The sequence below is a fragment of the Molothrus ater genome, chromosome 2 (genome assembly GCF_012460135.2).
Source record: "Molothrus ater isolate BHLD 08-10-18 breed brown headed cowbird chromosome 2, BPBGC_Mater_1.1, whole genome shotgun sequence".
Classification (NCBI taxonomy): Eukaryota; Metazoa; Chordata; class Aves; order Passeriformes; family Icteridae; genus Molothrus; species Molothrus ater.
Genome location: NC_050479.2, coordinates 2,418,963 through 2,435,160, shown reverse-complemented (window position 1 = coordinate 2,435,160; position 16,198 = coordinate 2,418,963). Strand labels below are relative to the sequence as shown.

At 36.7% G+C, this 16,198-nt stretch overlaps 1 protein-coding gene across 1 annotated transcript in view; it reads right to left on the bottom strand.

Moving 5' to 3' along the window:
• SIM2 (SIM bHLH transcription factor 2) overlaps positions 1 to 16,198 on the bottom strand; it is a 62,154-nt gene that overhangs the window by 34,555 nt on the left and 11,401 nt on the right. The window contains exons 3-4 of the mRNA XM_036405066.2: positions 15,143 to 15,232; positions 5,089 to 5,197 (exon numbers count right to left, since the gene is read on the bottom strand). Coding sequence (XP_036260959.1) covers positions 5,089 to 5,197; positions 15,143 to 15,232 — 199 coding nt within the window. The remainder of the gene's footprint in view (positions 1 to 5,088; positions 5,198 to 15,142; positions 15,233 to 16,198) is intronic.

The following is a 16,198-nucleotide window of genomic DNA, read 5'->3' as shown; positions in this document are numbered from 1 at the left end:
GAGGAAGCCGAGGGGAAGCTCCTCAGGGGCTGCAGCTCCTCCAGAGGGGCGGCTCTGATCCGGGACCCGCCAGGACCCAGGGAGCAGCTGGAGCTGGGCCAGGGCAGGTTTGGGTTGGGTTTTAGGATGAGGTTCTTCCCCCAGAGGGTGCTGGGCACTGCCCAGGTGCAGACAGGCTCAGCAGCTGCTCTGCGGGGCAAAGAACTAAGTTAGCAGGAAAAGAAATTAATAAAATTCGAGTGTATCCATAGCAAAGAAAAGCAACAAGGCCATTTACATAGAAACTGATAAAATAAATATATAAGGGATGGTTACAGTACCTTACTGAACAACATCCATACCTTAATAATTTGCTTTGAACTCTTACCAATCAATTATTAACATTAATTACTTTATACCAGTAAAATACAATATGCTAATACTGTGTTCAAGAAATGAAATTAGCTGGTTTAATACAACTAATAACTTAAGATCATGCTTTGTTAAGGGTATAAAACTTGAAAACATCTTGTAATAAGTAATGTTGGGTTGTTTTGGTTTTTTCCTAGGGCCAGGGTTGGGATTAAATGTGTGAGATGTCATTTTTTGTTTGGATTTCGATGTTTATTAGTTTTTATCTATATTCCAGTTTTATAAGTTGTGACTTTCACAATGCTTCACACTAACAACCTACAAAATGGAGACTTTTTTTTTTTCTATAAGGTTTTTTAAGGATAAATTGTTTCATTAAGAAATGAAACTTAAATTATTTTTATTTTTGACTTAATAATCAACTACTTGTGGTCAGCAATGGGAAGTTTTTTATCCACTTACACAAAACCACCCAAACCCATGGAGAAGGTAAGGGAGGAGAAGGTGAAGGAGAGGAAGGAGAAGAAGAAGAAGAAAAGAAGAATTTAAAAACACTAAAATATAATAATTTAAGAATTTTTATGCTTTATAAACAATATGGGGTTTTTATTTTTAATACCAGGGTGATTCATCTGAAGAAAAACAATGTGAGGATTGAGTGAGGATTGTGTAAAGAAATCCACAGACTGTCTGATTTTATGCAAAGCAATAATTTGCATTTCCCTGAGAAATAAATAGAGGTGGCACCCAAATTTACAAAAACTCTAAAACCAGAGGTCAAAACTAATCTGTGCTGAGTTCTTAATCCCAATAACAGAATATCACAAAGCACAGATATTGTCGATATTTGTGATTTTATTCCTCTCAAAACAGATCCTATCCAGCTGCAACTGCTGAACTAAAAATGGATATCAATATCTGAGCTTTAGCTGAAGAAAACATCTTGAGCAAGGCAGGTTCCATGAGCCAAGCTGGAAATTTGGGATATAAAATTCTGTGTCTGCAGTGCAAAGTTGATTTTATGCCCAAGCAATGCCCCAGATTGCAGAAATATATAAGATAATAAAGTTATAAAAGGAAATTTTTGATTCCACCCAGCGACTTGATGATTCAGGTGTGTTTTAAAAGATTAAAAGAGAGAAAATCAAACTGAAATGACAAAAAAATACCATTAAAATAGTCTGGTTTCCTCTTGGTTATTTTTTTTTAATCAAGCCACTTTCACTTCACTGCCCTTTAAGTTATTTATAGAACTTTATGTTTTACTTAAATATTGAAAATATCTACTCAGACACAGACAGAAGTTGCTTCATTCCTGTCATTTATTCAATAGTTTTTAAATCTTCACTGGATTAAATAAAAAACTTGATTTGGTTATTGCAGACCAGGTAGTCTCAGGTTATACCTCAAGATTTTAATGGATAAAACACTGCAGGAAAGGGAATTACTGGCACAAGGAAGGCAACAGTAAATAAATATTTGTTCATTCTGCTCGTTTTAGAAAGATTTAGCTGTAGATTCTGGTTATTTTTATACACACGCTCCAGAACTGAGAGAAAATAAAATAACCCCTAAACAGAACAGAATTCCATTCTTTATCTCCTCCAAGTTTGGGAATCCAAGGAGATGTTGTTGCTTTGAGGTTTTTAGCAAAATTTGAAAATAATTTTCCTTATTCTTATCCTAAATTTACTTATCAATGTAGGATGAGGCAAAGAAAGCTGCAGAGAATGAGGAATTGATCTGGAAACAGAGCTGAATTCCTTTATTTGTCTCCTCCAAGTCTGGGAATATAAAGGGGATGTTCTTGCTTTGGGGTTTTTATTGATTCATTTCCACAAAATTTGATACAAAATGCACATAAACTGACCAAAATTGAAAATAATTTTCCTTATTTTGACCCTAAATGCCCTTATCAATGTAGGATGAGGCAAAGAAAACTGCAGAGAATGAGGAATTGATCTGGGATGGAGAGGAAGAATTGTGGGATTATCTGCTTTGGACACAGAAATTAATCCCAGTCGGTTGCTCCTGGCTTTAAATCTGTAAAAATCTCTAAGAATGAATTGAAAAATATTTAAATTTTACGCCAAACAGGAGGTTGTTGCCATTGCCATTGCCAAGCCAGTAGGTATTCAAATATCTCACTACTAATTCTGGATATCAGCAAAACTGCATGAAAACTCCTGGATTTCACCAAATTATTGAGGCTGGAAGAGACTTTAAAGATTACCCAGTGCCACCATGAAAATCGCCTTTAAATCATTTCCATCAGAGGTGTCTCCTCTGTTTCTCAGTAAGTTGGGAAAAGGGAGAAAAAATTTTAAAAATATCAATATGATTTTTTAAAATATCAATATTTTTAAAAAATTCTGACAGAGGAATGAACAAAGTATGAAATAATCATATAAGAGGAGATTGAGAAAAAGAAGAGTTTGCTTTCCCAGACACCAAGGGAGGGGCTTTTTTCCCAAAAATACCTATTTGGGGAGGAAGAAAAGAGAAGGAGGCTGAGATAATTCTTGCATTTCCAGCATTTGGAGCAGCCCAGGTGCTCCCAGGCACGCCAACATTCCCTGAATTCAGAATTTACACTTCTGCCCTGATGGAATCACAGAGACCAGAACCAAGCACAGGCACCACAAGTGAAAAAAATAAAGAAATCCTGAACAAAATCGTAGCAAGAACCCAAAATTCCTCAAGTTTTTTAGGAGCTGTGCTTGGAAAAGGCTGGCAGAAACTGGCAGCTGAAATCAATAAATCCAGATAAATCAATTCTGAAATACAAGTGGGAGCTGCTTTGTGCTGGAGCCCGACTGGTTCTGATCTTTGGAAGTTCAAAGGATTGGCCCTGAGGAAGCACAAACTAAAAAAATGGGAATATTTTTGTTTCTGACACAGAAATTGCAACACTGAGGTGACAACTTCACACTCAAAGGGTGGGGCCAATATTTCTGTGGGTGACAGCAGAAGAGGACAAGATTTTCCACAAAAGTCACTTTTTAAATGAGATTTTTTTCTTTGCCGAACCCATTTCTGCTCTGCTTACAGTGGAGAATATTAAGTCTGGTTTTGTTGTCCAAGCTTTGAATGTAACAGTTGTTTTAAAATATTCAGAATATCCTTCCATTTCCCAATTAGCTGAGGTTTTGTTGGCTCTTTTCCACACTCAGACCTTGCAGCTGAGCTGTGCACAGCCAGGCCACCACAAGATTTCTGCAGCCTCAGCAACCATGACAAAATAAAAGAGATGAAACAACCACTGGGCTGAGATAAAAACCTCTTTAAAGCTCCATGGCACAAAAGACTTGGTTTAATTCAAGGTAACATATTCCCTGTAAGAACTTTAAATCCTGGATCACACTTTTGAGGTCCTGCTGCTCTCCCGTTTGAGCTTCGAACAGGATAAAATAAAATAAAATAAAATAAAATAAAATAAAATAAAATAAAATAAAATAAAATAAAATAAAATAATAAAATAAAATAAAATAAAATAAAAGCTCCATGGCAAAAGGCATTATTTAATTTAAGGTACCTTATTCCCCGTAAGAACATAAAATCCTGGATCAGAGTTTTGAGTTCCTGCTGCTCCACCATTTGAGCTTCGAACAGGATAAATAAAAATAAAAATAAAAATAAAAATAAAAATAAAAATAAAAATAAAAATAAAAATAAAAATAAAAATAAAAATAAAAATTAAAATAAAATAAAATAAAAAGCTCCATGGCATAAAAGGCATTATTTAATATAAGGTACTTTATTCCCTATAAGAACATTAAATCCTGGATCACAGTTTTGAGTTCCTGCTGCTCCCTCATTTGAGCTTCGAACAGGATAAATAAAAATAAAAATAAAATAAAAATAATAAAATAAAAATAAAAAGCTCCATGGCAAAAGGCATTATTTAATTTAAGGTACCTTATTCCCTGTAAGAACATTTAGTCCTGGATCACAGTACTGAGTTTCTGCTGCTCTCCTATTTGAGCTTTGAACAGGATAAATAAAAATAAAAATAAATAAATTAAGAAAAGCTCCATGGCACAAAAGGCATTATTTAATTTAATGTACCTTATTCCCTATAAGAACATTAAATATATAAATCCTGGATCAAAGGGGAGTTTCTGCTGCTCCCCTATTTGAGCTTTGAACAGGATAAAGAAAAATAAAAATTAAATTTAAAATTAAATTAAATTAAATTAAAATTAAAATTAAAATTAAAATTAAAATTAAAGCTCCATGGCATAAAAGGCATGATTTAATTTAAGGCACCTTATTCCCTGTAAAAACATTGAATCCTGGATCACAGTTTTGAGTTTCTGCTTCTCCCCCATTTGAGCTTCGAACAGGATAAATAAAAATAAAAATGAAATGAAAATAAAATAATCAAAATAAATGAAAATAGGCATAAACAAAACCCCAAAATTAAACATAAAATAAAAATAAAATATAACTATAATTATGACTATAACTATAACTGTAACTATAATAAAAATAGAAATAAAAATAAAAATAGACATAGAAATAAAAATAAAAATAAAATAAAAATAAAAATAAAAATGAAAATAAAAAAAAATAAAAATAAAAATAAAATAAAAACCATAAATAAATGTAAATGTAAATGTAAATGAACTTATGGATTCATGGAATGCTTTGAGTTGCAATTTGGTACATTTCAATCTGGAATGGGGTTTTTTTTATGCTTTTCCACTGTGTTTTAATGGCAGATCTCAGAAGTACCTTGCAGGAGGTGAGGATGCAGAGGCTGGTGGGCAGTGAGGACAGCAGTCATCTCATCGTGGTCCGAGGGGTGGATGTACTCATAAATGCTGTTTCCAGTGAGCTCCACCTGGAAAGAAACCATGGAATAAAAGCAGCTGGGTCATTTTCTGCCCTCAAACACTCCAGTGTTAAAACATGAGCTGGGTGTATCAAAAGCATCTCCCAAATCACAGCCATTAATCCCAATTAATTCTTTCCTCAGCGGTGATTGATGTCGGAGAGGTTTTTGTGGGAATTTCTGGTGTTGCATCAGGGACAGAGGAGCTCCTGTTAGAGCTGGGAATGAAGTGATAAATTAGAGCAGCTGTAGAAAAGTTAAATTGCCACAAACGGGAGGAAAACTCAGAGCTGTAGAAATGCCTCTCAGGAAGGCAAATATTCAAATAAAAATGATGTTCCTGCAGGTTCCCAGAAACTCTCACCTGCTCTCACACAACCCCTTTGTGTTTTCCCACCAGCAGCAGGGCCAAAATGACTTTTTCTGAAGATATTCGAGGAACAGGGGTTTGGAAGTGGTTTTTATGGGTTTACATCCTTGTTTTCTCTACCTCTTCAGCTCTATTTTCTCTCATAGCCACTAATTCCAATATCACTGTTATAAACACAGGTCAAGTCTTAATTTCTTTTTTCTGCCAGGGTCAGGATTAAATGTGTGAGAGGGTATTTCTTGTTGGCACTCAGATGTTTATCAGTTCTTATCTCTGTCACAGTCTCACAAACCCTGAGTTCTGCAGCGCTTCACTCCAACAAACTAAAAATGGAGCCCTGTCTCTCTCTCCAAGGCCTTTGAAGGATAAACTGCCCAATTAACAAATGACACCTCAATTATTTTCACTTTTAGCCCAATACCCAACCACCCGTGCCCACAATGGGGACTTTTTTATCCAATGACACAAAACCACCCAAACCCATGGAGAAGGAGGTGAAGAAGAAGAAGAAGAAGAAGAGGAAGAAGAAGAAGAAGAAGAGGAAGAAGAAGAAGAAGAAGAAGAAGAAGAAGAAGAAGAAGAAGAAGAAGAAGAAGAAGAAGAAGAAGAAGAAGAAGAAGAAGAAGAAGAAGAAGAAGGAGGAGGAGGAGGAGGAGGAGGAGAAGGAGAAGGAGGAGGAGGAGGAAGAGGAAGAGGAGAAGGAGGAAAAGAAGAATGTGAAGAAGAACAAGAAGATGAAGAAGAATGAGGAGAAGGAGGAGAAAAAGCAGGAGAAGTATAAGGAGAGGAAGGAGAAGAAGAAGGAGCAGCCTCCACCCTAAACCCTCCATCTTGCTTTCTCTCTATTCCTGTATTCTAAACCCTTAAACTCTGAGTTTCCCACCCTGTGATATCACACACTTCTATCCAAACTCCACACCTTTAATCTCAGTTTTATTATTGAATTTTGGAAGCTTCTCCAGTCCCTCAGGTCAGTGCAGTGTCCTCTTGGGGTCAGTGCCTGGCAGCACAGAAAGTCCCCAATTCTCAGCAGCCAGGGTTCCAACAAACACAAACACACATCCAAAGATCTCCACTTTTGGGGTTTTTTTTAAATTAAAAATACAGATTGCTACAAAAATTAAGGTACGCAAATGGCCTCTGAGAGAACCCAAAAATCAGATTTCCATGGATGTTCACTGCTCTGAACAAAGACTCGCAGCGAAGATCTGCCTTAAATATTTGTGCAGTCCCTGTCCCGCCCTGAGCTTTGCCTGCACAGGATGTGCTCCTGCCTTTCCCACTGCTGACAGTGGCACAAAAAACCAAAAAGGGCCTCGTGCCCCCCGTGCCCCCTCTGCCAGCTCTGCCTGCCACCCCCCAAACCCCCAGAAAGCTGCAGGAATGGATTTAAGGGGGAAACAGAGCTGAATTCCTTTATTTATCTCCTCCAGTTCTGGGAATCCAAAGGAGATGCTGTTGCTTTGTGGTTTTTATTGATTAATTTCCACAAAATTTGATACAAAACACACATAAATGGACCAAAATTGAAAATAATTTTCCTTTATCCTATCCTGGATTTCCTTACAATGCAGGATGAGCAAAGAAAGCTGCAGAGAAAGGAGGAATTGATGAGGAAACAGAGCTGAATTCCTTTATTTATCTCCTCCAGTTCTGGGAATCCAGAGGAGATGCTGTTGCTTTGAGGTTTTTATTGATTCGTTTCCACAAAATTTGATATAAAACACACATAAATGGACCAAAATTGAAAATAATTTTCCTTATTTTGACCCTAAATGCCCTTATCAATGTAGGATGAGGCAAAGAAAACTGCAGAGAATGAGGAATTGATCTGGGAAGGAGAGGAAGAATTGTGGGATTATCTGCTTTGGACGCAGAAATTAATCCCAGTCAGTCGCTCCTGGCTTTAAATCTGTAAAAATCTCCAAAAAATGAATTTTAAAATAATGAAATTTGAAGGAAAACAGGAGAGTGCTGCCGCTGCAGGGTTTGAAATGAGTCTCAGTTGTTCTGGGCTGCCCCGTGTGCCTCGGGCCCCCAGTTCAGAGAGGGGCAGTAATTGGAGCCACTCTTCTGAGCCCATCCCGCTCCTCTCTCAGATCCTGGGAGCTGCCTTTTCTTTGGAATAAATGAAGTTGTCTGCCCTCACAAAGCAATCTTTTTTTTCTTTCTTTTTTCCCCTGAAAATGTTCCTCATCCTTCCATTTTCTGCATTATTCATGGAATGTCCCTTCCCAGGGCTGTGCAAACTTGCTTTTTGGTTTTTTTTCTCTCCCCTCTAAGCATCTCTTCCTCCACTGCTCCTTTCCAACAGCCCCTCCCTGCAAACACAAAAACATCAACAGGGAGCTGATCTTGTAACCAGGCTGAAAATGCACTGAGGTAGGAAAAAAAGAGGAAAAAAATATAAGGAAAGGGGAGATGGAGAAGAGAAAGAAAAAGAGAGTGAAAGGAAAATAAACGGGAGGGAGGGAGGGAGGGAGGGAGGGAGGGAGGGAGGGAGGGAGGAGGGAAGGAAGGAAGGAAGGAAGGAAGGAAGGAAGGAAGGAAGGAAGGAAGGAAGGAAGGAAGGAAGGAAGGAAGGAAGGAAGGAAGGAAGGAAGGAAGGAAGGAAGGAAGGAAGGAAGGAAGGAAGGAAGGAAGGAAGGAAGGAAGGAAGGAAGGAAGGAAGGAAGGAAGGAAGGAAGGAAGGAAGGAAGGAAGGAAGGAAGGAAGGAAGGAAGGAAGGAAGGAAGGAAGGAAGGAAGGAAGGAAGGAAGGAAGGAAGGAAGGAAGGAAGGAAGGAAGGAAAAGAAAAAAGAAAAAAGAAAAAAAAAAAGAAAAAAGAAAAAAGAAAAAAGAAAAAGAAAGGAAAGGAAAGGAAAGGAAAGGAAAGGAAAGGAAAGGAAAGGAAAGGAAAGGAAAGGAAAGGAAAGGAAAGGAAAGGAAAGGAAAGGAAAGGAAAGGAAAGGAAAGGAAAGGAAAGGAAAGGAAAGGAAAGGAAAGGAAAGGAAAGGAAAGGAAAGGAAAGGAAAGGAAAGGAAAGGAAAGGGAAAAGGAAAAGATGGAATGGGGAAGGTGATTTTCTACATTGCTTCATTTCTGTCATTTTCTCTAAATTTGCCCTTAAAAAGCTCTGGCTGCTCCTTTTCAGCCACAGACAGGTGGGGGCTTGCTGCAGGAACACCCCACATCCAATTTCTTGTCAGGGAGGAAGGAAAACACAAAATCTCCCTGTGGGTCCTGCCTGGAAATTCTTCTGTTTATTTCTAATTACAAGGGGACAAACATCCTGCAAATGTCCAGAGGTGTCTTCATAAATATCCTGATCACCTACATTAAAAAAAGTCTAAAAATTCTTCTGATGATGGACATTTCATTTTCAGAACAGGGCAAAATTGCCGTTCTGTGGTCAGTGTCCAACCCCAAAGGATCATCACTCACAAACCTCTTCTCATTATTTTATCTTTGGTTAAGAGTGATTTTTTTTTTCACTGAATGTTTTGCCCTTGGAATGAAAGCGCCATTTTTAGCAGAGAATTTCCCTTCCAAAAGAAGAAGGAAAAAAAATAGAATTCATGGGTGGCTGTGTATTAATTCCCTATAAATAAACAAACAAATAAAGAAATATTTAGGGTTTAAATAAATAATTTAGGGTTATATATAAATATAAAATTTATTTATAATAAATTTTATATTTATATATAACCCTATAAATATCCCTTTAATTTAGGGGATTTCTGACATAAAAAACCCCAATCAAGCTGACCAACCTCATCAGCTGCAGTTGATATTTTCTCTTTAAAACTGTAACTCATGGATGGTTCTTGCTTTTCCCAAACTCATCGCTGTTTTTAAACAATTCCTCGTGGAAATTCACATTTTTCCACAGGATTCAAAGGGTCAAAGGTCACCGTTTTATCCAAAATTTCACTTTTTCGTCCCAGGGTTTATGTCTAAAATTCAAGCCGAAAATCCTTTGTGCAATAATGACTGGTTCTCCTTGTTATAATCACTGAAAAGGTTTTTATTCTGATGGGTTTATTTGCAACCCCTGGAAAATCAGCAGGAGGCAAAGGTGCAACACTGACTGTGGGGGTTTTGGTGAATTTTGAATGAGTTAGGGATGGGAACTCTGAGCTTTTTTAGGTGATGTGATTTATTTTTCTTATCTTCTACACAGGCAGGAAGGGTGAGTTCAGCTCACATCTTCACTGCATGGCTCAGAAGGTCACAAAAACATTAATGACAAGATTTTTTCACTTATTGACTAATAAAACACTGCCAACAAGGATATTTAAGGTTTTGACCCAACCCTTAAATATTTCATCTCATGGACCCATGTTACAGTGTGAGCTTTCTTAGCCAGTCATGTTCTGACACACAAACCCACAGTGCTGCACTCTGAACTCCTTGTTTACCTCTGGAACTGCTTTCATTTTTTCTATATCTGAAACTCTAAAACTCTAAACTTTCCTTTCCTTAGCTTAACCTGTCTCTGCTTTAACCCACAAATCCCCATTCTCCCTTCCAGCCCCTCAGTTTGGGAGCCTTTCCCAAGGTCTCAGATCAAATCCTGGGTTTCATTCGAAGCTTTGGCTTCCAGGCCCAAAGTTCTGAGAGTTCCCTGCATTTCAGATTCCAACAACTGACCCCAAAATTGACTTTCAAAATGGACTTTAAAATAATAAAGCCACCAGCGAAGAGATGGGGGCAAAGGCAGAGTCAAATAACCAAAATGTGGATCCATAGTTTGGAGTCTCGCCCCCTTGCTAGGCACATTCAGCTCTTTCAAAGCCCACAAAGAAACCCTGAAAACTTTAAAATACAGAAATTCTACAGCTCAATTCATAAAGCTAAAGCCCCATGCCTCAGGTTATTAAAGCACCTTCCTTGATGCAGTTTTTAATAGCTGTAAATACCAAATCTCAGCATTTCCTGCTAACAGGGGGTTTATGAGCAACTCAGATTTATTTTCTTTTTTTTCCAGCCAAGGAATGATTCATAATAAACACACAGGGCTAAGTGGATGGATTCTAGAGCAAATAATTACATATTTTACCTCTCATAGACTCATTGGATAAAAGCAAAATAAACTCCTGGAACAGTTCATTTGTGGTGAAATATTTCAAGATTTATCAAAGATAAGCCTGGCTCCCTCATGGATCCAGAAAACTGCTGGAATAAGCTCCAGACCTCCAAATTAAATTAAAAATTGTCTTTCCACATTGCTCCCCGAGAGGATTTTCCTTTCTTTTTTGTGCCTTTGGACTCTGAGGGGAAAAAAATATTTGGGGAATTTGAAGCTGTTTGTTATCCATGGAAAAAAAAAAAAAAAGGCAAAATAATAAATTGGCTGTGCCAGGCAGTCCAAGGCAGCTGATCCCTGGGCTGGGATGAGCTGGAGGAAGGGTCCTCCAGCAAAATTCCCAATTTTCCTGCTCCAGCTGGGAGCAAATCGAACTCCAAAGCCACAAATGAAGTGGCAGGGCCACAAATGAAGATGTAGATTTTTCAGAAACTCTGTTTCTGAGGCAAAGCCGTGCTTCAAAACAATCCTTAATGCTGGCTTGAAATTTATGACTGGTTCAGGCAGCCTGGCTTTTGCTCAAGCTTTAATTTCTTCCTGCTGAAGTTAAACTCGGCCAGAAGATAAAGGCCACTGTAGCAGGCCTCCAAAAATAGTCTGCAAAACTCTTTTAAATGGCTTTTTTATTTAGTTGAACGATATATTTTTAAACAAATGGCACTCGAGCAGGAAATTGATGTGTGGGCTAGTTGATTGTCAAATTATTTAATAAAAAGGCCTCTCTGTGCCCATTCTAAAGGATTTTTTTTTTCCAGTCACCACCACTCTGCTCTCAGCTTGCTTTGGCTCTGTGAGGGCACTTGTTGGAAATATAATGTGGAATTTCTTTTTTATTCTATGATGGGGGAATTTCCTTCTCCTGGCCAAGCCCATTCTGGTTGGTGGCAGGGGCAGGAATGCCAGGATTTCCAGAGGAGTGGGAACAAGATCTCCTCTGGAGGCCCTGGGAGCTGGCAGGAATACCCCAGGATAAATGGATTTGTATTTGAGGAGTGGGAGCAGCCCAAATCCAGTGCTGGTTCTGCTTAAAGCCAAATTATCCCTTCAAAAAGAGAATATTGAGGCAGAGCAAGAACAGATTGGTGAGAAATCAGGATGAAATTTTAGAAATAAATTTAAAATATTGTATTATTTAAAAATTAATTTTATTATTAAAATGTATTATATTATTTATATTAATATATTATTAGATTATATAATAATTATATTCTATATACTATATACTATATACTATATACTATATACTATATACTATATACTATATAATATATAATATTATATAATATAATAATGTATTAATATAAATAATATAATACATTTTTAATAATGTATATAGAATAATATATATGATTATATATATAATATATATAATATATATAATATATTATATATATTTTTATATATATATTTACATACTATTATATTATTTATAGTAATACATTTATTTTATTAAAGATTTTATTTATAAATAAATTTTATAAATCAATCCCTGCTCACTGTGAATTTTTGTGTTTTGAGAATCCCTTCTATTTTAAATCCCACAACTTTCAAGCTCAGCTGTTCCAAACTCCTGCTGAAGTGAAAAGTTTGGGATTTTAGCTAATTAAACTGTCTTCAAAAAACAACTTGGCCAAATCTTCTGATTTTCCTCAGCCCAACTTGCACTAAGGATTTATAGATATTTCCATCTATGTGGGATTCAGACACAGAAGATGACCAGGAGGGATAAATGGGATTAAAACTTGTGTGACACTGCCGGTCCCCTCTTCCTACACGTGCCAAAGTCTATTTAGTGTCCCATTGATCCCATAATTCTTTAATTGTCCCAAATAACTGGGTTAATAATAAAAAATAATTTAAAATAATAAAATAAAAATTAAAAAATAAAATAAAAATTAATAATGATAATGATAATAATAGTCAAGATCTGGTGGATGGATATTCCTCCAAAAGAACAACTTCTGGGCGAAAAATGGAAAATTTTGGGAGCAAAAGATGCAGGGCAGGGAATTTCTGCTCCAGGATGGATGGATGGGAATGCTCAGTGCTTTGGGATAATGGCACTGATGAAATGGATGGATTTGAGCAGGTAAAATCCTGAATCCTTCAGGATTGAAAATTCAGGGTGAGAGGAACCCAGGCTGAAAAATGAGGAGCAAACAGGGCCCTTGTGGAGGGAAGTTGATTGTCAAGCAAAGCAAGATTTAAAGGAATTTGAACGTGAATGAAATGGTTTGAAACAACTAAAACTGTACCAGAGCAGAGTGAACAAACAGCACTAAGAATGTTTCCTGCTCATATTTTTAAAATTAACAGGTAAAAAAATAAAAGTATTTATGGTGGCTGCTTATTCCCAAAATGGCTTTTTCTAAGAGGAGCAGGAGTTTAGAAGTGGTTTTTATGGGTTTCTATCCTTGTTTTCTCTGCTTCTTGAGTTCCATTTTCTTTCTTATAGCCACTAATTCTAAAATCATTGTTATAAACACACATCCAAAAAACTCCACATTTTATTCAATTAAAAATATGGATTACTACAAAAAATTAAGGTAAATAATCCCCACCATCAAAGCCCTTCTCTCTCTGTTTATGGAAACAGCCACAGGATAAATTCACCAGAATTAATTTCAGAATATTTTCAGAATATTCTCCTCTCTCTCACCTTCAGCTCCTCTGCTCTTTGGGCTTTATTTCAATTCATTTATTTACTGATAAATGTTTGACACACAAGTGAACACTTCAGCTCCTTGCAAGTCCCATCCAGGGCCTGCTGAAATTAATGAGGAATTTTTTTAATGAGACTTTGGCAAACTTCGGGTCAGGTGCTACCGGTGGATTTCAGTTACAAACAAAGGCATGGAAAGACAATTTCTACTTTAATTTCAATTTCTATAATAAATTCAGGCTCTTTGCCCTTGTGCCTATCCCAAGAAGGCAAAAAAAAATTAGAAATGTCCATCTAAGAGGAAAAAAAAAACCATAAAACCATAAAACCCCTCATAGTTCTGGTGCAGAACAGTAGTAAACTGAGTTTTATGAGTTCTATCACAACCATATAAAATGCTTTGCTGAAAAGAGCACTGAGCTGGAAAAACTCAGGAAAAACTGCCCTGAATTCCATGTGAACACTCATAAATCTGCCCCCCTTTTTCCTTTATTTTTATTTTTATTTTTTTTCCTCCTCCTCCAGCGCATTTTCCATAAACCCCCTGTTCCACATCAGATTTCTCTGCCTTTCACGGGCAGCCTCGATATCTGACACAATCTCAGGCTCACAGAGTCAAATTCTGAGTTTTATTTCAGTTAATTGTCAAATTATTTAATAAAAGAGCCTTTCTGTGTCCACACTAAACCATTTTTTTCCTTTTTAAATTTTTTTTCTCCTCCTCCAGCACATTTACCATAAACCCCCTGTTCAGATTCTCTGCCTTTCATGGGCAGCCTCGATATCTGACACAATCTCAGGCTCCCAGAGTCAAATTCTGAGTTTTATTTCAGTTAATTGTCAAATTATTTATTAAAAAGGCCCTTCTGAGTCCTCTCTAAAGCATTTTTTCCTTTTTATTTTTATTTTTTCCTCCTCCTCCAATGCATTTACCATAAACCCCCTGTTCAGATTTCTCTGCCTTTCATGGGCAACCTCAATATCTGACACAATCTGAGGCTCCCAGAGTCAAATTCTGAGTTTTATTTCAGTTAATTGTCAAATTATTTAATAAAAAGGCCCTTCTGTGCCCTCTCTGAAGGATTTTTTCCTTATTTTAAATTTTTTTTCTCCTCCTCCAATGCATTTACCATAAACCCCCTGTTCAGATCTCTCTGCCTTTCATGGGCAACCTCGATATCTGACACAATCTTTTTTTTTAATTTTTATTTTTATTTTTATTTTTTCCTCCTCCTCCAATGCATTTACCATAAACCCCCTGTTCAGATTTCTCTGCCTTTCATGGGCAGCCTCAATATCTGACACAATCTCAGGCTCCCAGAGTCAAATTCTGAGTTTTATTTCAGTTAATTTAATTATTAAAAAGGCCCTTCTCTGCCCACTCTAAAGCATTATTTTATTTTTATTTTTTTCTCCTCCTCCAGCGCATTTACCATAAACCCCCTGTTCCACATCAGATTTTTCTCCCTTTCACGGGCAGCCTCGATACCTGACACAATCTCAGGCTCCCAGAGTCAAATTCTGAGTTTTATTTCAGCCCTATTGCCTGACCACGCTGGGGTTTCAGGCCCTGCCTCCATCTGCAATTTGCAATATCATATTATTTATGGCCCTTCTGAAAGGTAATGAGGGGTAAAATACAATGAACAAGAACAGATATAAATTCAGGCTGATGTGGTGGCAAGGAGAGGAAATTTGAGTCTTTTACCAAAGCCCTTTGCAAGGAGAAAAAAGCTTCAAACAGCCCTGAAAAAAAATAAATTACTTTATATAAAAGCAAGGCAGCAGTGTGAGAGTCCAAATTTGTGTTTAGCAGCTTTATTTTATTTATATTTTAGGTGTCAGAGCACATACCTGGGACAGGCCAAGGTGCACAGAGGCTGTTTCAGAAATGTACATTATTTTGCCATCGGATGCCACGACGAAAACAAAACCATCCAGAGTCTGAAACGAAGAGAAATGCACAGGGTAAGAAGCAAGAAATCTGTTTAAAGCATTTACAGTGGGGGAAAAAAATGGATTTTGGAGGATGATTTCCGACTTCAACAGCAACAAACAGCAAAATTTTGGGGAAATAATAAAATTAAAATTAAAATTAAAATTAAAATTAAAATTAAAATTAAAAATAAAAATAAAAATAAAAATAAAAATAAAAATAAAAATAAAAATAAAAATAAAAATAAAAATAAAAATAATAATAATAATAATAATAATAATAATAATAATAATAATAATAATAATAATAATAATAATGCCAAGACCTACAAGATCTGGTGGATGGATATTCCTCCAAAAGAACAACTTCTGGGCAAAATTTGGAAAATTTCGGGAGCAAAAAGTACAAGAGAGGGAATTTCTGCTCCAGGATGGATGGATGGGAATGCTCAGTGCTTTGGGATAATGGCACTGATGAAATGGATGGATTTGAGCAGGTAAAATCCTGAATCCTTCAGGATTAAAAATTCAGGGTGAGAGGAACCCAGGCTGAAAACTGAGGAGCAAACAGGGCCCTTGTGGAGGGAAGTTGATTTATTATATTATTATTTATTATTATATATCAAGCAAAGCAAGATTTAAAGGAATTTGAACATGAATTAAATGGTTTGAACAATTAAAGCTGTACCAGAACAGAGTGAACAAACAGCACTAAGAGTGTTTCCTGCTCACATTTTTAAAAATTAACAGGTAAAAATAAAAGTATTTATGGTGGCTGCTTATTCCCAAAATGGCTTTTTCTAAGAGGAGCAGGGGTTTGGGAGTGGTTTTTATGGGTTTCTATCCTTTTATCTGATTTTGTTCCTTTAAACTCAGGGTCATTGTGAAATCCACCTCGGCCCCTGCATTTGCAGCTTTGCTGCTGCTGCCGTTTCAGGGGATGTTTTGCTGCTGTTGAGGCTTTTTTTAGTGCTT